The 24563-nt window shown below is 37.9% G+C and overlaps 2 protein-coding genes across 6 annotated transcripts in view; one reads left to right on the forward strand and one right to left on the reverse strand.

Annotated features, from left to right (window-relative positions):
- Wnk (Wnk kinase) overlaps window positions 1-24563 on the forward strand; it is a 202527-nt gene that overhangs the window by 30773 nt on the left and 147191 nt on the right. For 4 of the 5 annotated variants that reach the window (XM_017609208.1, XM_017609210.1, XM_017609212.1 and 1 more), the window contains exon 2: window positions 20117-20334. In XM_017609208.1, coding sequence (XP_017464697.1) covers window positions 20252-20334 — 83 coding nt within the window. In that variant the 5' untranslated portion in view covers window positions 20117-20251. The remainder of the gene's footprint in view (window positions 1-20116; window positions 20335-24563) is intronic. The other variant, XM_017609209.1, reaches the window with a different exon arrangement.
- On the reverse strand, window positions 6396-8910 carry LOC108358076 (uncharacterized). The gene is made up of 2 exons (XM_017609215.1): window positions 7420-8910; window positions 6396-7317 (listed from the first exon to the last, which is right to left on the reverse strand). Exons 1-2 carry the CDS (start codon window positions 8655-8657, stop codon window positions 6927-6929), a joined length of 1629 nt encoding a protein of 542 aa, XP_017464704.1. The 5' UTR covers window positions 8658-8910; the 3' UTR covers window positions 6396-6926.

The raw sequence follows: 24563 nt of genomic DNA on the forward strand, positions 1-24563 counted from the left end.
TTTTAAAAATGATGTAAATGAAACACTAAAGAAACAAATGTAAACAAACAAACAGCTGTTTACAATTCAGTCAACCATTCACAATAGTAAAAATTTGTATCGATCAAGTTACACAATAGCAAAATAAAAGATGATCGACTCGATAAGGAGTATGAAAATTCCCACGACAGCCGGTTCTACGTACCGGAATGACTCGGGTTTTACCCGACCAAGGGCTGTTGTTTCGGCGATCTAACCCCGTTTAGGTCGGCGAAGTATCTCAGAAGTTGTCCGTCCATAGAGCTACATTCACTACGTNACATCACACATCACTTACACCCCACATCACGACACGTCTCCCGAACCAAATGAAGCTCCTTCAATTTAACTGCAACGGGCTACAGAGCAAGCTTGAGGAGATAACCGTGTTCATGTGTCGGCATGGTATATTGATAGCTGCGGTCCAAGAGACGAAGTTGCACAGCAATTCAACTTTGTTGAATTGCGCCGGGTACAACGTGCACCGTCGAGATCGCGAGCGAGATAATGGTGGTGGCTTAGCGTTCATCACGCACCACACCGTGCAGTATCGTCTTATCGAAGCAGACATCGACCGCAGGGATACCACCCTAGAATGTCAGGGCATCGCTATCCGGTCAGGCGATGTCGAGCTCGAAATATTTAACATATGAGCTCGAAATATTTAACATTGCCCGGCAGGATATCACCCTGATATAGGTGCGCTCCTCAGAGGTGAAAACCGTATGGTAGTAGGTGACTTTAATGCGCACCACGATCTTTGGCACTCAACGACGCACCCACCAGGATTATGAGTAACTGCAGTAGCTCGCCAGACATCACCATTGTCAGCGCTGGTCTGATAAACAGCATAACATGGCGACCTATGCTGACTTTAGCATCAGACCACCTACACATAGTCATCTCGATAGATAAACCAACCGACTTTGCCTCCGCCAAACACCGGACCTATATCAACTTTTCTAAAGNTAACGGAGGTCCTCAACTTGTCAATGGCCACTCTCATCATCCCAGACATCTGGAAGGTGGGGAGAGTGGTCCCACTGCTCAAACCGGGGAAACCTGCCAACAAAGGCGAGTCTTATCGCCCGATAACTCTCCTTTCCCCGGTAGCGAAGACACTCGAGGCCCTGCTGCTCCCGTACTTGACGAACCACCTGACCCCAGCGAAGCATCAACATGGGTTCCGTAAAGTGCATAGTACAGCAACAGCACTTAACGCCATAAACACTCAGATAACTCGTGGCCTTAACCGAAACCGTCCCTGTGAGAGAACGATTCTAGTAGCGTTGGACTTGTCAAAGGTGTTTGACACCGTCTGCCATTCCACGCTACTAGAAGATATAGAGGCCTCCTCTCTCCCACAGAGGCTCAAACGGTGGTCGGCAGATTATCTGAGTGGTCGACATTCGTCGGTAATGTTTAGAGACAAAACGACAACCCTAACGGCCTTGTCCCTGTGGACAAACCCCACAGAAGCTGTACGCTTCCTAGGGTTGCCGTTAGTGGAACTTGACGACAACGACTGAGATACCAACCGTCCTGGGCGGGGTTGTTGTAGCCGCTACAACAACAACAACAACATGATCGACTCGATCGACAAATTTCGCAATAGGGGCCTAAGAGTATGCGATCGATTTCATATACATACGTCAATACCGAGTTCCAGAACTCTACCATGATTATTTCCAGAGATATGGAGTATGAAAAATTCGATTTGTATGGGAGGTTCCACGCCCCTTTTATATATCGAGATTTTTGTTAGCCTATAACCATCCTTTGAACGTCTGCAGCAGGACTCCGAAATTTCGAAAGAATCGGTTCAGCCGTTCTCGAGCTTTGCGATATACATAGAATCTATGTCATAGATGGATAAAAGTTGTTGCTTTTAATATTGCGCTCACTTAGTACGTACAAAAAAACATAGCAGCAGCGTTTTTATGCATAATCTAGTTCGTTTTGCCTCCCTTTTTCTATAGTCCCGAACCAGTTCCAAATTCGACAGATGAGATCTAGTTCGTTCTGCATCCCCTTTTCTTTAGTTCCAAACCAGTTCCTAATTCCACAGATGTGATCTAGTTCGATCTGCATCCATTTTTTATAGTTCCCAACCTGTTATAAATTCGTCACCTTAGATCTACATTTCTAATGAGGCTTGTCGAAACATTTTCCTTTTATATCAAATACGATCGGTTGAAGGAAGGACAATACCATCACAAATGTTTAAACGCATTTATTAACAATTTATAAGCCACATTAGTAGTAGTAGTGGTATTAAACTTAAGTAGTAAGTAAACGTTCTGCTTAAAAGTAAAAATATTAGTTCACTTTGTCTTACTTCTCTAAATTTAAGCATATTGGCGCGTATTCGAAGTCCAGCAACTAAGTCGAAACTAACAAAGTTGCAACTTAAATTTAAGTACCAACTTAAAATTTACTTCGATTCATAGTCGCATTTCAGACTTCTACTAAGTAGTTTCGACTTAGTTTACGATATAGCAAAACGAGTATGAAAATATATCGATTTTTCTTTACGATATTTTAGAAAAATTACATTTTTATTAAATAATGTCAAGTTTGATCATCCGCTTATGTAATTTTTATTTTCATGGCATGATTATGCAAAAGAATAAGGCATCATTTTCTTGTTAATTGTGTGAAATAGCCAGAACAACCGCAGTGATGTGAAGTGGATGTTTATCGAAAGCATGCTGTGAAACATACAAATAGTTGATATCTAAATGTTATGCACAAATTTACTTTAAAAGAACTATTGTGAAACTGACTTATTATTTGAGAATTTATCTAAATTATTCCAATTATAAAATTGTGATGTAGCTTTATTCGAATTGTAATACGGATTTAATTTCATCTTCCGATTAAAATGGATCGATCGATCTTTGTAAATTTTAGTTGGAGATTATTCAATATTATCAAAATCACCCTCTACCAACTTAATTTTTACATATTTCGTCTGTTTTCCCTTAATTTGATAAAATACTTCTTCCTAGTTACGACTTAGTTGCAGCTGCAGCCGAAACTAAATTTTAAGTTGGTACTTAGCTGGAAAGTCGAAACTAAGGCGACTATGAATAGCTTTAGTTGTGACTTAGAATAGTTTCGACTTAGTTGAGTACTAATTATGACTATGAATATGCGCCATTGATATTAAGTAAATTCAGTTCTTTTTAAGCTTATATGTATATGAAGTACTTCAAAAGTTTTTGTCGTACTTAACTTAAGTAAGATATACAGCCAGTCAATAAAGTTTGGGTACAGCGAAGTTTTTACAATACCGGCAACTATTTTTTAATTATTTTATTTTTCCCTAATTTTTTATATTTAAGTATGGTTAATTCTACACAAAAACTCCAAAAATCGGAGTTCCAAACCTTATGCAAAATTAAAGAAAACTGCAAATTTCCATCCAAATATTGCAATTTACACTCTTTAGAAAAAAGTTAAGTACGCAGTTTTTTAGCCCATTCAATTTTAGTATAACAAAGTGCAAGTTTGAGGTAGCTAGGACTTACCATTGATATTTAGCAATTTTTTTTGTTGTTTGGTAAGTCCTAGCTTCCTCATACTTGCACTTCATTGTAATAAAATTGAATGGGCTAAAGAACTGCAAGCTAAACTTTTTTCTAGAGAACGTAAATAGAAAGTGAATTATTTTAATGAAATTTTGCAGAATTTTTTAACTTTTGCACAAGGTTTGGAACTCTGATTTTTGGGGATTTTGTTGTAGAATTGACCATATTTTTATAAAAAATTATCGAAAACTAAAATATTTAAAAAATAGTTGCCCGTAAAAATTCGTTGTACCTAAACTTTATTGACTGACTGTAGTGCTGGATTGCATAAAAAAAGTTAATTTGTCTTTTCTTAAAAAAAAGGTAGTTCTGGTGGCTTGCATTTTTAAATAAATTTAGTGAGAAAGTGGTAATTATTTTGACACTTTTTTTAAATGCCTCTTTTTCTGCAACTGCATTGCCTTTCTCAATTGTCCTCCAGGATCTTGGCCTTTGTTTATGGAATCACTAAGTATAATGTTTATTAAGCAACTCAAAAACTATGCCAGCGTCCTTTTGAGAGGCAGCCGCACCCTTATAAAAGGAATAAGATCCAAACTTTTCAGGTCAAAATTTCAGTAGGTTGCGTCTCTATGGCCCTTTCAATTTTATAAATTATCATTATTTTTAAGTGGAAAAATAAAAATCATAAAATAATCATTATTTGTAATCCCAAAAATAAAAATCAAATAATAATTATTTCCGTTTGAGCGAAAAAATAAAATCCAATAATAATTCATAAAATAATGATTAAAGTTGATTTAAATTATTTTACTCATAATGATTACTGTTGAAGTGTAATAACTGCTTCTGCTTACCGACAAAGGATTTAAAACGAACAAAGTAAAGACGTTTGAGTTGTATAAAAATGTATTGTTAAGGTTTCTACTTTTACAAACACGTAAGCGCTTAACTTGTACATTTAAACATAAAATATGAAATACGAAGGATTGACTGGCAGTCGGTAAGAGCTTAAATAGTCGTAGGTTGAACGTTGAAGGTTTTAGCTTGAAGGCTGCTGTTTTACACTTGTGTTGCTCGTGCGCTGTCTAGAGTCCTTATGTCATGGCCGACGAAAATATATACCAAAGTTGGTTGCAGTTAAGGCGTATTAAACATACATTTTGGTTGAGGTTCTTATTCGTGGTGTTGCCAACTTTCAGCAAACTACCAGGGTTGCTAACACCCCGCCCCCCGTGAATCCTCACAGGATTCACCACCAACTTCTAGCTTTGCTAAACGCGAAACTGGTCTGCGTAGTAGTCCGCCTTTCGTTTGCACCTCCACGACACGTACTTGTCCGTCTTTGGCGGGAAAAACTTGAGTTATGCGGCCGCGTACCCATTGACTACGGGGCAGCGTTGAGTCGCACAACATCACCAGGTCGGTAGCTTGAAGCGGTATTGCATTGTCCTGCCACTTAGTGCGGCACAGTAGCTGAGGCAGGTACTCGGTTGTCCATCGCTTCCACAACCGATCCTTGAGGTTTTGCGCGATTATCCACTGCTTCCTTAGGCAAATCTTCTCGTCAACTGGGTGCGGCGTCTGCGTTGAATTTACGCATCCCAACAAGAAGTGATTGGTTGTTAGCGGCTCATCTTATTCATGGCTTATGGGCAGGTCAGTTAGCGGTCGGGAGTTGATGATATTTTCTGCTTCTATGAATACGCTGTGCAGAGTGTCGGGTCTTGGGGCTACCTCACGCAATGTCTTGTTTAACAGCGACTTTATAACTCTTATCAAACGCTCCCAGCAGCCACCCGAACTGGGGTTCAGCGGACAGTTAAATATCCACTCGATGTTGTGTCTGCCAGCATCGGCTTGAACGCGGTCAGTGTCTAACAACTGCTCAGCTGCCCTCAACTCCCTTTGTGCGCCAATAAAATGTGTCCCATTATCGCTCCTTATTCTGGATGGCGTTCCATGTCGGTTTGCAAAATTCCGCAGGCATAAAATGAACGCATCGGTACTCAAGTCGGTAGCTAGCTCGATGTGTGCAGCTCGAACCGTCAGGCAGGTAAATATAACGCCCCACAGTGGTTCGGATAGCAGATCTAGCTGGACAAAAGTCAAAATTTTTTTGTTTTTAAAATACTTAATGGTACTTGGAATACATTCCTGACAATACATTCAAATAGAAATTGCATTTATTAAAGCATTGTGTGTGTTAAAACAGAAAAATACTTGGAGTTATAAAAACTTTGGTTATGTAAATAAATAAAAAAATAATAATAATAATGAAGCACAATTAACAAACATCGTTAAAGACGAAAGGCAAGAATAATACATATTCTAGTGGTTATCATAACTATACGACACCCACATAATGACAAGTTTTGACAACTTGTTTTATTACTATTTAATCTTAATTATTTTTCATAAAAATGTACTATGCACTTTAACAAAACACATATCAATCCAAGTTTCAAATTTTGTGCAATATTTGAGAAAAAAACCAACAAACTTTCGCAAAAACTTCGATGTTCTTAATTAAGTTTCTTAGAAAGATATTGGGTATGCAGTTTTGTAGCCCATTAAATTTTAGTAAACTAAAGTGCAAGTTTGAAGTACCTAGGGCTTTTCGTTGATTTTTGGAATTTTTTTGGTTGACGATGTCAGTCATTTTCTGACATACGAAGTATGTTCGATTTTTGGTTTTATATGGAGAATATGAGCAATACCTTCAACAAAAAAAAAAAATTCCAAAAATCTTTCTGTTTTAATAGAACTGAATGGGCAACAAAGCTGCATACTCAATATCTTTCTAAGAAACCTAATTAAAGGCATCGACATNGACGCCTGTATATGTAAATGGGCGCATGAACGGAGTTATGCGGTCGACCGGCAGCTGACCCATCATAGGTTGGTTTGGCTTTGCTTTGTCGATCATACACCGTTGGCACCTTTGCTGAATTACCTTGAGGAGCGGTTTCAAATTCGGTATCCAAAACTGTTGTCGGATGGCATTAATGGTGATTGCGGAATTCTGGCGATGATTTATTTTGTGAAAATGTTGTACAATCAGGGTTGACACGATATGTTTGGCGGGCATCAATATCGGTCATCGTGCTTGCATTGGTAGGTATGTTGCCTCGTCGATGCGTCCGCTCAATCTTAATAGGCGACTTTGGTCGAGATACGGCGAAAGCTTATACAGCGCACTCCGTTTGGCGATTTTACCGGCGACTGACAAACCTGCGATCTCGCTCGAAAAGCATTCTCGTTGGACTAGTTCGCATACTATATGCTCTGCTTTCTTTATCTCCGTTGCTGTGAGGCTTGACGACATGGGCGTTGTACTGTTTCTCTGTTTTCGAAATAGTATTGTTGCTCGCATCACCCAGGCTGTTGTTCGTAATAGCTTTGTGAAGGAGCTAAACCGTGAAAAATTGATGACGGCACTGCCGTGTTGCACCACCAAAACTGGAACAGATATTTCTTCTGGGAGCACTGGTGACGCTGTGATCGTAGACGTGAGCCAATACTCTTCGTCGTGCTCGTCGAACTCGGGGGGGCTTTTACCCAACGGCTGCTACTGTCAAACTTGGGTGGACACAAGGGGCGTGTTGCTACGTCTGCTGCATTTTGACAAGTTGACATCCATCGCCACTGCACTTTTGCCGTTGTGCCGAGAATCTCGGCTATACGATGGCCGACGAACGCCTTATACTTTCTTTCCGACGAATGCACCCATTGCAGAACCGTCTGGGAGTCGGTCCAAAAAACTGCTCGCTCTATGTTGAACTCGTGGCTGTCCTCGATGAGCTTGTACAAGCGGGTGCCCAATACTGCGGCGTGTAACTCGAGTGTCGGGATCGACATAAGTTTCGCTGGTGCTGTGCGTGTTTTGCCCATAATGAAGCGAACGTCAACTCCATTAATATGAAGTACTCGAACGTATACTACCGCAGCAAATGCGACTTGACTGGTGTCGACGAAAGTGTGGATTTCTACCTTGCCACCGTGTAAGATTTGCGGCGAATAACAGCGGGGTATTTTCAACTGCTTCACGTTAGGAAACTCTTGCCACCAGGACCACCATGTCTTGCTTAGTTCTTGAGGCAGAACTTCGTCCCAGCCAATCTCGCACTTCCACGATTCTTGAATGAGAATTTTAGTAGTAATTAAAAATGCTGCTAACATTCCAAATGGATCGAATACCGACATCACGATTCGTAACAACTCTCGTTTTGTCGGAGCTCGTATTCCGTGCAGGACATCTTTCGGCAAACGGTGGAACTTCGTGTGGAATTCGAAAACGTCATCGCTTGTGTTCCAGTAGATGCCAAGCACTTTGTCCACTGACCCGTTGTGTTCCAGGCTAACCAATTCTCTCACGGATAACGGCGAATGATTCAAACGATCTTCTACTTCTTCGCAGTTGGAGACGAAGTTCCGCAACTCGAACCCAGCTTGTGAATTGATCCTGACAATGTCGCTGCATATACTGATGGCCTGTTCAGGCGTGTCGAAGTTTGCAACTAAATCATCGACATAATGCTTGTTAATTACAGTCGTTGCGGCGTCTGGAAACTGTGCTCGATACTCCTCGGTGCTTTTGTTTTTTATATATTCGGCGATGCAGGGTGAGCAAACAGCACCGAAAATTAACGACGTCATCACATACTCTGCCACAGGCTTGCTCGCATCACCATCACACCACAAGTACCGTTGAGCGTGCTTATCAGTTTCGCGTATCTCGATTCGCGAAAACATTTCGCGTATGTCTGCGGACACTTCGACACGTCCCTGGCGAAACTGTAGCAAAATCCGTATCAACGGCTGTGCTTGCTCCGTACCCTTCAATAGCTGCGAGTTGAGCGACACGTTGTTTACTGCGGCTGCGGCATCAAAGACGATTCGCCTCTTTTCGGGCTTATGCTGGTTGAATACGGCAAAGTGAGGTAAGTACCAAGCATTTTGGTGTGGCTCTCTGGCTTCGTCACGGCTTAACTTTCTGGCATACCCTTTGATCACGTACTTAGCCATCTCTTGTCTGTATCGTGTACCAAACTCGGCATCGTTCTGCATTTGGCGCTCCACTGTCAGTAAGCGTTTTTCGGCCATTGCTTTACTGTTTGGCAACTTCGGTGGATATGTTCTCCATAGTAAACCGGTTTCATATTGCTTGCCTACTCGTTTAGTTGTTCGGCGCAATATTTCACGTGCTCAAGCTTGGTTGGGCCGTACGCGACCCAGCCTAGTAGTGTTTCTACAGCTAGCGGGCTGTCGATGTCGGCTTGCACTGTTGCTGAGGTCACACCCAGGTATGCGTGCTTTAGCCCGATGAGCAAAACTGGCTTCGCATGACAGTAGTTTTTTATCGGCAAATCTCTCAAATACTGAACATTTTCCTTGGCCATAGACTGCTCTGGCAGGTTCAGGTTCTTAACCGTGTATACCTCCTTCAGTATAAACTTTCTCTTCGTTGCATAATTCTCAACTTCGATTCTTATTTTATGCGATTGTTCCGTAACAACGTTGTTGTCATACCACTGCAGCCTAAGTGGTTGCAAGCAACCCTGGGCTCCGATCATCTTGGACACTTCCTCTTCCATTATTGAAATTGACGAACCCTCGCCGAACATCGCTAATATCTCACACTTACCTTTCGGTCCATATATATTTTGACTGGCAATATTTTAAACAGCTGACCATGTGCGCTTTGTGTTTCTCGACAATTCAGTAGTGTCTGCGCAATGACATCCTCTCGTGTAGTTCGGCGTAGCATCTGCATTGTTGCATCTTCGTTGTGAAGTAGCTGGTGGTGATAGCGCTGGCAGCCACTTATGTTACACCTCCTTCTTGCACGACACTTTTGTGTGGAATGCCCCTTGCGTAGACACGAAAACCAATCTGTTGCGCCTTAACCAGGTCCCATCGCTCTTGAATACTGCTTGTCTTAAACGAATCACACTGTGGAAGCATGTGATTACCACTACACTGATAGCAAGTAAGTGAGTCCTTTGGCCGCTCAATATGCATCAGCCGACGAGGATTGCCCGATGATGCAGACTGCCTGCCACTCTGTGTGCTGATCGTCGGCATAAGACAAATTATTTTAGCTAACTCGCTAAGCCACTCAGAAAAATGTTCAACTAATGGATACGGTTGTATAGTCGCAGCATGCTTCGCCCAGTCGAACTGTCGGTTATGCGGTAACTTACCCACCATTTGCACTTAAGAAATGCAACAACATTTCTCATTCTCGAGGAAAACGGTACAATCTGCTCCGGCTTATTATCGGCTATTGGCGGGAAATGCTGCAGTTTACTGATTTGGAATTTAACCAAAATGTCTGGTCGCCCGAACCTGAACTCCAACTCGCTTATGACGTTCGGCACGTTGCTCGGGTAAATTAGCATGGCGGCGACAGCTTCTTTGGCGGGACCAACTAAGCACTTCTGCAACCTCATAAGGTTTTGGCGGTGGCTGCACCCAAAGGTCTCCGTTGAAATTCGCGAAAAATAGTGGCCAGTCTTCGACATTGCCGCTGAACACAGGCAAATCGTAAAGTTTTACTTGCGAGTCGGTCGGTGCTACGACGGCTTGAGTATTGTCATGCTGTGCTGGCTGCACGCTCTGCTCTGGAATATTCTGTGCTTGCATGCCTTCGCGAAGCCTTATTATGTCCCTTTGGCTCTCCGGAGTGCTTTGTCTAAGCTCTTCTTAGGAAGCCCTTAACGCATTCAATGTAGCAATTATAGCATTCGCGCTGTCTTCTGCGGCTGCACCAGACCGTCCATGCTTTCAAACGATGACTCCGATTCACTCCTTTGATTCTCGCTCGTGACACCGGCCCGATTTCGTAAAAAATATCGGTTAGTTTCAGACATACAAAATGGCCTCCGGTACCAACTTTATTCGTTTTCACCGACAGCGTACCAGAGTGTAAAATATGTTGAAGTGTAAGAACTGCTTCTGCTTACCGACAAAGGATTTAAAACGAATAAAGTAAAGACGTTTGAGTTGTATAAAAATGTATTGTTAAGGTTTCTACTTTTACAAACACTTACGCGTAACTTGTACATTTAAACATAAAATATGAAATACGAAGGATTGAACGGCACTCGGTAAGAGCTTAAATAGTCGTAGGTTGAAAGTTGCAGGTTTTAGATTGAAGGCTGCTGTTTTACACTTGTGTTGCTCGTGCGCTGTCTAGAGTCCTTATGTCATGGCCGACGAAAATATATACCAAATTTGGTTGCAGTTAAGGCGTATTAAACATACATTTTGGTTGCAGTTCTTATTCGTGGTGTTGCCACTTTCAGCAAACTACCAGGGATGCTAACAATTACCTCCCCTGCTTTTAAAATTTAAAATAAAATATTTTAGTGAAAGTACCATATTTCACTGCTTTTGGACTGGTGCGGAACTAGTTACTATCGCACTGGTTCGTTTTTGGCGAAAAAGAACTAGTACTGAACTAGAAATCTGGTTCACTAGTCGTGTTTTCCCTACAGGGTAAGAATCAACATTAACGTTAACATTAGCACGTGTGTATATGTATTAGGGATGCCAATCCCGGGATCCCGGGATCCCGGCGTTTTTGACGTCCCGGCAATCCCGGGATTTGCTTGCATTAATACCGGGATCCCGAAAATTTTGAAATATCGAATTGATAGTAAGAATCTGTTTATGAATTTTGAAGTGATGATGAAAATGCCGTTTTGACTGCAGTCAACAAAAAGCTTGAAACTGTACTTTTAATTTGCAGTCTGAGCCTTTTTATACCCGAGCGCACTTGTGCACAAGGGTATTATAACTTTGTTCACATAACGGTTGTTTGTAACAGGCAAAACGAAACGAGATAGATATAGACAAATGTATACATAAATGATCACAATGAAAATAGAAATCGATTAAGCGGTGACTGCCTGTCCGTCCGTCCGTCCGTCCTTCTGTGCACACGATAACTCGAGTAAAAATTGAGATATCTTAACGAAACTTGGTACGTGAACTTCTTTTGGGCGTAGGACGGATGGTATTGAAAATGGGCGAAATCGGACAATAACCACGCCTACCTCCCATACAACGCTAATTTTCAGAAATACGAAAACTGCGATATTTTAGTAACTACTGAAGATAATTCACTCAAAATTGATATTGAGTTGATGAGTTTCAGACGGAAAACATTAATATTATAAAATTTGGGAAAATGGGCGTAGCCACGCCCACTTATGGTTACATGTGTATATCTTGGTAACCGCTGCACCAATTTCTTCCAAACTTGGCACAGTTGTTGGCCTTGGTACACCATGTCAATTGGGCGAAAATTTTTAAAATCGGACAATAACCACGCCCACATCCCATATAACGGTAATTTTCAGAAANCAATTTGTAGCAAACTCGGTATGGCTATTGTGCTTGCCACATAGAAGCAAAACGTTGAAAATTATTGAAATCGGACTAAAATTAAGGCCGCTTTTCATATAACGGTAAATTTCAGAAATGCTTGAAATTTCAATATTTCGAAATTTAAGGACGCTAATTTACTTAAAATGTATACACCCCGGCTTATCATGTAGCGGTAGCTTTCGGAAAGGTGGAAAACTTATATTTAATACTTGCGCCAGGTATTTAATGTTCGGCTCCGCCCGAACTTAGACTTTCTGACTTGTTTGAAGAAGATTTCAATGAATTTACTCATAGCGTCGCTAATGTAAACGAAACAGAGAGTTTTAAGGAAAAGTTAGATAATTTTTTAGATCAATCTANAAGTTCAAATATTTTGTAATGGAGGAGATAGGGGTCATTATCTTCAAATGGATTATGTCTACCTTTTGACAGTTCAGCCTAAAAGTGTTGATGCCGAAATATGTTTTTCATCAGTAGGTTTTGTATGTAAAAACTGCAGGTCAAGCTTAGAAGACTCTGCTTTGAATGCTTTGCTGCTCTTACGAAAACATTTTAAGTGCAATAATAACAACACCGGCAAAAAAGGGGTGTGTGTTTTTAGCCAGACCCAACTACCAACATGTATTTCGACCCGCTGAATCTATTTTTATATGAAACTTCTAGTAAATTGCGAAAAAATGGCAAAAAATTCTCCATTCGCCATTTCTTTATAGAGTAGAATAAACATGTTTAGAGAAATTGTTTTTGTATATTTTTGTTTTATGTTTCTTTTATTAATCGTCACTTTCAAAAGTACCTGGTATTTACATTATTATTTGTGATGTATACGTTCCTCAATCACATGGTTTTTTAAATACAATAAAAAAGGTTTTACTTTAAAATTTGTCTGAAATATCGCTAGCGTAGAGTGCAAAGTTACTAAGTCCCAATTTAAAAATTGTACAGGAGAGGAAAAAACTTCGTATAGCCATTTTCGTCAAGTATTTCGCAAAACTTTGAATACAACATTTTACCTGTTTAAAGCAAAGCAAAACTCATACGAATCATATTCATAAAACTCATATTCATAAAATTTATGACTCAATTTGAATCCCGGGATTTATCCTAAAAATTATCCCGAAATCCCGGGATCCCAATTTTCCTGATATTTTGGCATCCCTAATATGTATACATAACCCTTGTTTTGTGCCGTATTTCGTACAAATTAAAAGAAGAGGGCGCTCTTATTTGTGATTGGCAGGTGAGTAGCGCTGTTATGTGTGCATGTATGTTAGATTCTATAGAATTTTTAAAGTCCTGCAGTTCCCTTTTTTAAAAAGTATTTAAACTTTGCCTAAGACAATGAGAAGCCCATCCAGAACCTATAACCAAAATTTCAGAAAAATTGTTACAGCCGATCTCGAGCTTTGCGAACAGAAAAAAAGCGGTTTTCAAAATATATAATATAGATGAGCAATTTTTCCATACAAGAAAAAGGACGAGAGGTGAATTGGCTCATTTGTTATTAATGTCGGATCCGGAACTATGATAACTTAGGTCTACAAAACAAAAATAAAATTATGAATTTGAAAAAATTGAGGTATATATTTTAAAAGACAACATTATAGATTACATTTGAAATCTTATTTATGACAAAATTTTGAAAAAAAAATTTACTTATGATCCTGTTTAGAGAAAATATTAAATTATAAATTTTTTCAATAACTAAAATTTATAAAGGAGAAAGTCATTTCCTGATACCAAATGAAACAAAATTTGACAATAGTTAAAAAATTTAACTTATAAGTTATTACTTGTTTTTAATGTACTCTGATCACAAATGTAGATAAAATCTAGTTTTTGAGAAAAAGGATATATGGACGAATCTCCGGAACCGTGTGCTTTTGTGCCACTCACCTTTAAATTAATTTTATTAATGTAATTTTAGTTTTTATAAAAACTTAGGCCATTTTGATAACAAATGTGACTAGTTCTTGTAACTTATTTATCTATTTTTTATTTTAATAATGTCATTTTAATTTTTATAAACAATCAAAGTAATTAAAATAACAATTTTGACGTGTTACTTTGGGTACATTTTGTACGTTTTTTGAGTATAACTTTTTCAGCGCAAAAGGGAGACTTTCAAAAATCATGGCAAATAGTAAATGTAATATTGTAAAATGCATTAGGCGTTGAGAAAAATATATGCTCCTCATTGGAAATAAACTGCAACGATTTGAAATCTCAAAGGTCAAAAAGGTAATATCTTAATTTCTTTTTCTCATTTCTCATTTGTTTATATACATATTAACTACACATTAGAGAATAAAATAAGACCTTTTACAGTTGTGTGCCTTTCCAAATTTTGAAAATATAATATAATTGTCTGAATAGGTCTTTGCATGAATGGCTTCAAATTTCTTTTTTTTTTTGATAGCACGCTGACGGACTAAAACATAAGAGGTTGGCATTAAGTGTGATCGTTAGATAACATTCTTCATAAAGTTCGTTGAAAATGCTTAGTACATAAAATAATTTTTGTCTAATATACGGCCATGAATATATATGTATGTATGTAAATGATTTTCAGATCTTTGGGCAGTGCGGTTAACGAATTTTCAAATATATACTCAAAAATAATATTTTCAATGGGTCTTAAGCGAAAATTAGTTTTTCGTAAAATTTTTTGGAAACTGGGCGTGGCCCGCCCACTCATGTCAAATATTTGTACCTCGAAAGCCACTTCACCATTCTGTACCAAATTTGATATACACATTGCGCCTGACCTTTTCAAATACGGACAAAAACCACGCCCTCTAGAAGTATCGCTAACATTGAGTTTTCAAACATTTTCATGTTTTATTTATAACACTTTGAGCGTTTGACAAAAATGAATCACACAATAATTTAATGTTTCCTCAATGGATTTCAAAGAATTTGATGTAGAATTTATTTTTGTGCGTTCAATTTGAAAATTTAAGATTTTCTGAGGTTTAATCGCACGGTTCCGGAGATTTGCCCATATGGGAGGTAGTCATGTCCTTACACCAAACAAAATGAAATTTGGCACAATTTCACATACAGCTATAAATTTTCGCTTTATTCTGTTTATAATTGTAGCTAAAATTAAACTTTTAAAATTAAGGATGTGTGGGAGGTAGTCATGTCCTTCCACCGATTTTTCCAAAACTTCGAATTTTCCTTAATTTACATATTCTGAACCAGCACACCAAATTTAAATTTTCTGGGACAACTCCCCTAATTTTGCCGATTCACTGATTGGGGGCGAAGCACTGTGCGCCGGGGACCAGGAGGACGCAGTGGATGAAGCTGCAGACGACTCAAAATACAGCACTCCGTACAGCAACCGGATGTCTTCAGATGTCGCAGAACATTACCTGCATGACGAAGGCATGTCAGAAGGCATCTATACAAACTGACGGAGTAAGTCCAGAGGTTCATAGAGCACCCCTGGACCCGACAGCAAATCGACAGGCCCTGAGCGTCATCCTCAGGGAGTCGGTCTCAAGTCACGTAGACTCCAGACCTGTGAATGCCATTCTGGGCACACAACTACCTGACGTGGACGAAACGAAGCTTCGTCTGCATCAGGAGACTCGGACCACAATAGCCTATATTCGCTCTAGCTACGGCAGCAGGTTGAACTCATACCTGAGCAGACTACACGTTTTTCAGTTTTAGTTCAGAAAGTTGCAATTCATATTCACAAATTCCATTTCAAATTCAGATAGTTACAATTCAAGTTGAGAATTTCCATTTCAAATTCAGAATTTTCATTTCAAATTCAGAAAGCTACAATTCAAATTCAGAATTTCCATTTTAAATTCAGAAATTTGTAATTCAAATTCAGAGTTTCCATTTGAAATTCAGAGGGTTGCAGTTCAAATTCAGAATTTGCATTTTAAATTCGGAAAGTTGCATATCAAATTCACAAGGTTACATTTCAAATTCAGAATTTCCATTTCAAATTCAGAAACCTTCATTTGAAATTCAGAAAGTTACAATTCAAATTCAGCAAATTACAATTCAAGTTCTGAAAATTTTCATATCAAATTCAGAAATTTCCAATTTAAGTTCAGAAAATTTCGTATTCACGGTACGATTTTGAGTTTTTAAGTTGTATCTTCGTTGGGGACCATATTCGCCTATGCTAAATCCAGTAGAAACAATAGGTCTAAAATGAAGTAACTTGTTAAACCAAGTATGGATGTGCCCAATGTTGAGGGTCCCGGATTAACGAAGCAGAGGCTGCAGTACTTGACCATGCCAAGGTAGCCTGGATTTGCTCGAGCAACGCAGCATTGCTTTTCATTTCATGCTAAGTATGTATGTACTGCAACGGTTGAATTGTTACTGTTTTCCTTAAATAAAAATAAAAATAGAAATTGTCTGAACTTAAATTGTAAATTTCTGAATTTGAAATGGAAATTTTCTGAAAATGAATTGTAACTTTCTGAATTTGAAATGAAAGTTTCTGAATTTGAAATGGAAATTCTGAATTTGAAATGTAGTTTTCTGAACTTGAATTGCAACTTTCTGAATTTAAAATGGAAATTCTGAATTTAAATTGAAACTTTCTGAATTTAAAAGGGAAATTATGAATTTGAATTGCAGCTTTCTGAATTTAAAATGGAAATTCTGAATTTGAATTGACACTTTCTGAATTTAAAATGAAAATTCTGAATTTGAAATGGAAATTCTGAACTTGAATTGTAACTTTCTGAATTTAAATTGCAACTTTCTGAACTAAAACTGAAAAAGGCGTAGATGCGGATGTGCCCAATGAGTGTCCGGCGTGCAGAGAGACACCCCACGACTCGAAACATCTCTTCGCATGCCCAAAAAACCCCACTCAACTGACGCTTTTCTCCCTTTGGACAGACCCCATAGAGGCTGCACGCTTCTGGGGCTCTCGTTAGTTGAGCTTGACGACAACTATTGATTTTTGTTTTGGAAATTTTTATTTTGTTTTTTTTTTTTTGTTTTTTTTTTTTGTTTTTATACATTTTTAAATGAATTTATATTTTCTTTACCTGCTGTACCAAGTAGTCCTATCCTCTAACTTCATTGTAATTTATGAAAATTATTTAAAAAAATTTATTTTAGCATTGGTAATATTTATGTATATAAAAAAATAGTTTCTTCGTAATATATTTAATAAAGTTTTGAAAGTTTTCGCGAGAACAATTTTTAACATAGCTGTTACTAAAATATTGTAAGGAATTTTGTTGTATTTTTATTTTTTTGTGCGCAGGGAAAAGCAGGGAGAAAGACGATGGTAGGGATTAAAAAAAAAACATGTGGCGCCGCTGGTTGGAGCTTGACGTCTACGCCGGTGGCGCCAAGATAACGAGGTTTAACCATTCTAAAATCTAGGGAGCCTCTTCTTCTGAGTACACGCCTCAGCCACCTGTAACAAACTGCTAGGCAGGAGGAAAGCCCTCAAGTCTCTAACCGGTAAGGCTCAAAACATATAAAGGGATCGGCTGGTCGGTGGCGAATTACGCAGCGCGACAGGAATGAGCGAAACGCTGTGGAGAATCCTACAGACTTACAGAACGCAGCTCTACGTACGGCTACAGGCTACCATCTCATGTCGTCCGAGCATCACCTCCATGGAGAAAGGTGAAAGAGCACAATACCATGCTATCGAAGCTATTCCTCGTGGGATATCACTGTGGAAACCCCAACAAAACTGCTTCGAAACGATCACCTCCCCGACACTTGAGGTTGCAGCTGCACGACTGGAGAATTGATATCGAGCCGTACGTCGACCATCCATTCTACAGAGCGGTGCTCAAAAACCTACACAGCGATGCAGTGAGGACGAGTCCCAGTACTCGCTAAGATAACATCGACCTAGGTGGTCGACGGCGGCCCATATACATTGAAGAATCCAGATGCACCCCAGCATTACTCCGTTCAGGGTGGTGCCACAGGCTCAACTGCTCTCGGCTGAACTCAGAAGTTGCAAACACCTGCCCAGCATGCGGGCCAAGTCCACCACTAGCACCGTAACGCCAGAAGTACTATGGACTACGCCTATCGACGTCGCCCACTTCGTCGACCTCAGGCTTGCAGAGTCAGACAGTGAAGATGATTCATGACGAAGCCAACAACTACAACAACAGTGTGAACAAGCTGCAGAAACAGTCGAAAAAATTAATAAATCTCAATCAAAATATCGCCTGCAACCACAAAAATTCGGTTGCGAATATAGCAACTTAGTTGCACGCTTTTTGTTGCTAGCTGCCATCTGTATTACCATTTCAGTCAGAGGCAACGTAATTGAAGTTCAGTTGCAATCCGTAGTCGCATGCCTCACTGACATTTTGACTAGGCTCTGGCTTTACACTTCCATTTCAAAAGTTTTCACCTTCTGCATCCACGATCTCTCTCATACGTTATTATTGTGCTTAGTTTGCAGCAGCAGAAAAAGTAGACCGATTTCGTTCCTCTTCAAAGACATTTTTTTTCTACCAAAAATCTCATTTTAAATACGATCCTCTAATTTTTATACCGTCGGTGATTCTGTACAACGATCTATCAATTATTACTTCTGTGCTCTATTAGTCCTTCAACTTCGTCAGCTAAAAGGAAACAGTTTAGTCACTAGTCATCGTAAGTACCAAGAATACTAATTGATATATATTTCGCTTATGCGTAGGCTAATTGACGGAATCATTTCATGAATTTGGATTAAAATTGGCTGCATAACACACAATTTTACAAATTTAGTTACACACGAAAATTAACAATGAATTTCTGCATCATTTCATGAAATCGTGAAGTGCAAAGCCGGCAACGCCGCGTTTCACAAACAGTTGTTTATTAGGGTTATGACGTTTTTAGATTCAAAAGCATGCAGTAGCATAACCATAATTTAAAACACTAAAATTACGGGGATTTGTTCAAATACAAAACAAATACAAATAGTAGAAATTCAAATACAATAAGGCCAATTTAAATATATAACATGGACCATTTCGTGGTACCAACGGCTTTTTCAAATTCAAAATACCCTGTGGGGAAAATCTCTAGTTCTGAACTGGTGCGCTTCTAGTACATTTAGACCCAGTACTGGTTCGCGATAAATCTGTTTTGCATGCAAGCAACTGGCGAATTTAACATGGCGATGTCCTAGGAAGTGTCAATTGCCCCCCGCTGCATCCCTTTTTCGATAGTTCCGAACTAGTCCTAAATTCTATAGTTCCGAACCAGTTCTAAAATCGACAGACGTATCATGATTTTTCAATCTTTTTCGTTCTTCCGTGTGCGCCATTTTAAGGTATTTTGGATGAAATGTGTTTTCAATTTAAAATTAAATTTGTTTGAATGATTGTAAGAAATGTACGTTTATATACCTTTAGCTGTAGCTGAGTTTGCAGAGGTTCTCGCTGTTATTTCTTAGATTCCAAACTGTCCCGAGATGTTGAAATGTTAACACAAATTTTAGTTTTGTATTACCAAGCTATGAAAAAGCATCTGCGAAGCACAGAATAGAAGCGTAAAGCCGCCGAACACATATCTATGTAAAGTAAACAAGCCCCCCGCTGCATCCCTTATTCGATAGTTCCAAACTGGTTCTAAATTCGACAAATAAGATCTAGTTCGTTCTGCATCCCTTTTTCTATAGTTCCGAACCATTTCTAAATTCGTCACTTTAGATATAGATTTCTAGTGACAAAAACTGAAAAAATTAGTATTTTAAAAGTACAACTTTTCGCTGATTTTGGACTGGTGGGGATCTAGTTCGTTTTTGGCGATAAAGACCTAGTACAGAACTAGAAATTTGATTCACTATTCCGAGGTTTCCCTACAGGGTAAGGCCAAAAAACACAACCCTACTGTTTAGTTTCTCGGTAGTGCGCTGCCAATTTTTCAAAACACATAATTTCATGAATTCACGAATGAAGAATTCATGAATTCTGTCGCATAAATGTAGTAATAGAACATTTTGCAGTATCACCGACAAAGCAATCGCTGCCAAGACAACAGGTTTCGATATAGTAGTACAAAATGTAATAAATACATATGTAGGTGTATGGCACCATTTGAATTTACCGAACTTTTTAGGTGATATAATATGTAAGATCATACATTACTAGTAGCGCAATTATTATATTACTTTTCTTGTTTCTTTTTTATGCCAAATTCGACACAAGTTTGTTTCTAAGCGCAGAAATTTCTATAAACGAACATGCTAAATAGGCATAACGTACATAAGGCTTTAAGATTAAGCGACACCATAAATCATATCGACTCGACACGAATAGAGAATTGAGAGAATTATTGCGTGCATGCTGTGCGCTATGTTACGACGTCTATATCTAGATCAACAAAACCCGCTGTACAATCAACAAGAAAACTTGCAGTCTGGCAGGTGTGCAATGCCCTTATTTATACTTATTACCAAACATTGAAAGATAATATATTTTTTAAACTATTTTATTTATGTAACTTATTTGTAATATTAACTTTATACGGGGTGATGGTTTGAACATACTGCTTGATCAGCTAAATTTAACAACAACACGCAATTAATTCCTATTTTATAAGAGAAAAATGCCGTGAATAGCGGTTAGATGTGCTACAGTAATACTAATTCGACATTTTTCTTTTTTTTTTTTTGCTAAAACTACTTACATTATTGTGCATGCAACGATATCCACACATAGAGATCTTTATGCTTATATGTGACTGTAGCCCTAAAAATTACTTTTATATGTATTTAGTTTTATGTATACATATATGCATAGCCGCATAAGCAATTTCGACGAAGATTAACATACACATGTATGTAGCAGGGCAGTCGTTCCTCGCTAGCTGGCGCCAATTAGATACACCGAGTGAGGCTAAGGTTCTCTTTGGGCTTCAATGATTACATTAGGTTTGTTCCACACGAGCCCGCGGAATCCCGCGGGTGCCCAAAATAGCCCAGAAAGCGTCCCCTCTTTGCCGGACTTTTTTCCCGGGCACAAATGTGCAAGAAGTCAATTTGAAATAACAGCTGTTGTTTGTTTACATCCGAAAGCAAATTTTGTGAAGTACAAAAATGAAAAATAGCACGTAAGCCTGTGTGCGAGTACGTCTAAATTGCTACCTAAATAGAGAAAAATCCTAAATCACTGGAAAATGTCAATAATGCAGTGAATAGAAACAATTTAGATTTTTCCGAGCATATTTTTCAACCCAAATTGAACTGTGAAATATAAATGGGCGCGCGATTAAGCGAACAATTATTTTTTTAGAAGTTTTAAGTTATTTTTATAGTTTCTATAGCACAAAAAAGAAAATATTCAAAAAAATTTCAATACAAATATCTTTGATTTTAGTAAAAGTAAAGAATAGGGCCCGATGAGCTGGAAAAAAAGAAAAAGTGGCTCGCCCCTTATTCTTGATTTTGGTGGTATATTAAAAGGGCGGTGTATGGGGGTGGTAAAAGTGGAATTTCCAATATTTTCAAAAACTTATTTTCTCGAAAATTATTGAACCGATTTTCAAAACGTGCATACGGTTGGAAATGTAATTGAAATACCTTTTGTTGAGTATATATATCTATATAAATAATATATACATATTTCGAGAAAAACAAGATTATCAGACATGTTCTGCAATTCACTTCCGAGCGAATTTCAACAAAATGTGCTTTGAATTCAAATTGGCAGGGGTTGAAATTCACTCGGAAATGAATTGCAGAACCTGCCTGTATGTCTTTTTTTAAATCAAAATGTATGTTTTTCTTAAAAAAATACATAATAAATTATAAGATATGTATATCAGAACAAAAGAATATTAAAAAAAATAGTGAAAATTTGGAAATATCTATTTTTTAAAATAGTTATTTACGTATTTTTTTAAGAAAAACATACATTTTTATTAAAGAATGGCTATAAATTCGTTTTTTTAGTTTTCTCGAAGTATAGATATACATATCAAATGAAATGTATTTCAATTCCCTTTCAAACCATATCCACGTTTTGAAAAGCGGTTCAATAATTTGATAATATAAGCTTTTGAAAAAAGTGAAAATTCTTATTTTACCACCCCCTAGCACCGCCCCTATTAATTTGCACCAAACAATTTTTATACCGTTTGAATCAATGAAAGAAGGCGAACTATATACACTTTTTCTTTTTTTTTCTAGCTGAACCGGCCCTATTTTTCAATTATACCCAAACAATTTAGGTTGTCAAATGAACTCGCACAGTTTTGGCAGTTTTTTCCTACATTGTAGCATTGCTAGAAATTTCCAGTGGAATATTAGTTTAGGTACTAAAATTTAGGTCAACTAGCACACAGCCTAAGTTTCAGAAATGTGGTATTTGCTAATTTTATTGGTCATATAAGATGAATACACATAAAATCATTGTTTAAAGCTGATTTGTTGATTCCGGGCTCAGTAGTGCGATTCACTAACTTTTAACAATGAGACTTATCGAGTTGTAAGCTAACAATTTTTGTTGTTTGCAGTAACGATTGTGCGATTCACTAACTGTACTGCCGCTATTGGACACAAATCCATTGCATATGCCAAGGCGCTCGTGTGAGCTCAAAGTTCACAGACATTTTATGTGAAAGAAAATGCTCAACACAAAAAACATTCTAAAAAATCAACGCCAACTTTTAGCGACTTGAAACTTGCACTTTATTAGACTAAAATTGAATGGGCTACAAAACTGCATACCCGAAAATCTTATAAAGGTTCTCAATAAAAAGTTAGAAAGCTTGGAGGAAATATTTTTAAGTTTGATTCATTTTTGTGAATTTTATGCAAGCTTTATTATGTGGTTTCTGTTGAAATATAGGAGATGGAAGTACTAAAAATAAAATTATTTAAAATAATAAATAAATACACATAAGTAGCAAACCCCATAATTTTGAATTTTGTTGCCATATTTTACACGCAGCTGTAAATAAAGTCGTCGGCAGGCAATGGCAAACCTCCGATCGTATTTCTGCCATGAAAAACAGCTTCTCATAAAAATACAATCGCCGTTCGGAGTCGGCGTAAAACTGTAGGTCCCTTCGCCTTGTGTGACAATATCAAGGCGCACGCCACAAGTCGGAGGAGAAGCTCGGCCAAACACTAACATATGTGTAAGCGCCAATCTATTATTATTATTATTATTGTAAATAAAGTTTACAAAAACATTTAACATGAAAATAAATGTTAATATTAAAAAAATCACTGTATGCACACTTTGTACATATTTATTTTGAGGACTGATTTTATTGTGCTAGTGTGTCATGATGGTTAATAAAGACATTTCTAAATATTAACATACATATATGATATTTATATTTTTAATAAACGATGTACACGTATTAAATTGAAAACTTTAATTATTCAATTCCTTTAAATTCAAGGCATATTCAGTTCCTGTAAGATTAAAAAATAGCTTTACCACCTTTTAACTTCCAGTTTTCTATATTTGCTTACACCCTATTGGAAAATTATAACCGGAACACATATAGACAAGTTGTAACAAACTATTTTTTTTTGTTATTTAATTTGTATTACTTATTTTAATAGTGTATTCTGTATCTAAAACCGTATAAACTCTAGTTTTAAACCTTGTGGAACATTTAAACAAAATTCAACAAACTTTCGTAAAACTTCAAGTTTTTTATCAGAATAATAAAAAAATTATGTATGCAGTTTTGTAGCCCATTAAATTTTAGTACAATAAAGTGCAAGTTTGATGTTTCTGAAAAACCCTTTGATTTTTGATATTTTTTTGCTATCGGTGCTGTGCATTTTTATGTTTTATTAACAACGCCAATCTAGACGTCGTCAAATTAGCGGCCTTCGTTATCGTTAGCGACAACAGCTGATTTGGCTCTAACGAATATTGTTAGGGAAACGTTTACTGAATAGCTAAATTGTTAAAATTGTCGTTTAGCTGACTTAACAATAACAAGAGTTGTTAAAATCGCGTAGTGAATCGCACCACAGGGATCTTTTGGCACGTACTGACACATTTTTGACACTTATGAAACAAACATATTAGTTCTGTTCGCTATGCAAATGCCAGTAAGAATTAGCCAGTAAAAAAATTCAGAGAATAAGGATCTTACTCTCCCAAAGAGAGAAACTTACTAAGTTTTGCGCGAACAGGAATTATCAAACATTTGCAAGCTTCGCTGCCAGCTGGTGTCCACGGTTGCATTTTGAGCATAATAAATTTTTTTTAATTACTTCAGGTGGAACCAAAACAGGACCTATACACGGTGGAGAGAATACAGAAGGTGGCGCCGATGGCGATACCGCTAATCGGCTCTCAGTGAATTTGACAGAATCAGCTGTTTTGCTGACGTCACAGTCGAGATGACAGCAGTAGTGATGTGCTGAGTCAATACTTTTTAAGTGTCCAATACTCTCGATACTCGGTACCGAAACATTTAGGTTTCGAATAAAAGCGCACATAGGCCAAAAATATGGAAAAAACGGTTCAGGGGAGACTCGCCTATCAAAACCCGAATGTAGGAGCCAATAGAGCTTCCAATACTGATTCAAATGAAAGATGTATATATGTGGGTTCGGGGCCATAATACAGAGAAATTCTTACTTGTTTGAAGCATTTTTGTTCCAGCTGAATCGGACGATAT

The sequence above is a fragment of the Rhagoletis zephyria genome, unplaced genomic scaffold, assembly GCF_001687245.7.
Source record: "Rhagoletis zephyria isolate East Lansing unplaced genomic scaffold, Rhagoletis_zephyria_1.1 Rzeph_scaffold_00202, whole genome shotgun sequence".
NCBI classification, from domain to species: domain Eukaryota; kingdom Metazoa; phylum Arthropoda; class Insecta; order Diptera; family Tephritidae; genus Rhagoletis; species Rhagoletis zephyria.

Excerpts from the sequence above, each read along its gene's own strand:
- LOC108358076 (XM_017609215.1), bottom strand. The coding sequence starts at position 8,657 with ATGGCCGAAAAACGCTTACTGACAGTGGAGCGCCAAATGCAGAACGAT. Across the intron at positions 7,318-7,419 it reads AAAACACGCACAGCACCAGC|AGTTTTTTGGACCGACTCCC; the intron begins GAAACTTATGTC and ends CATAGAGCGAGC.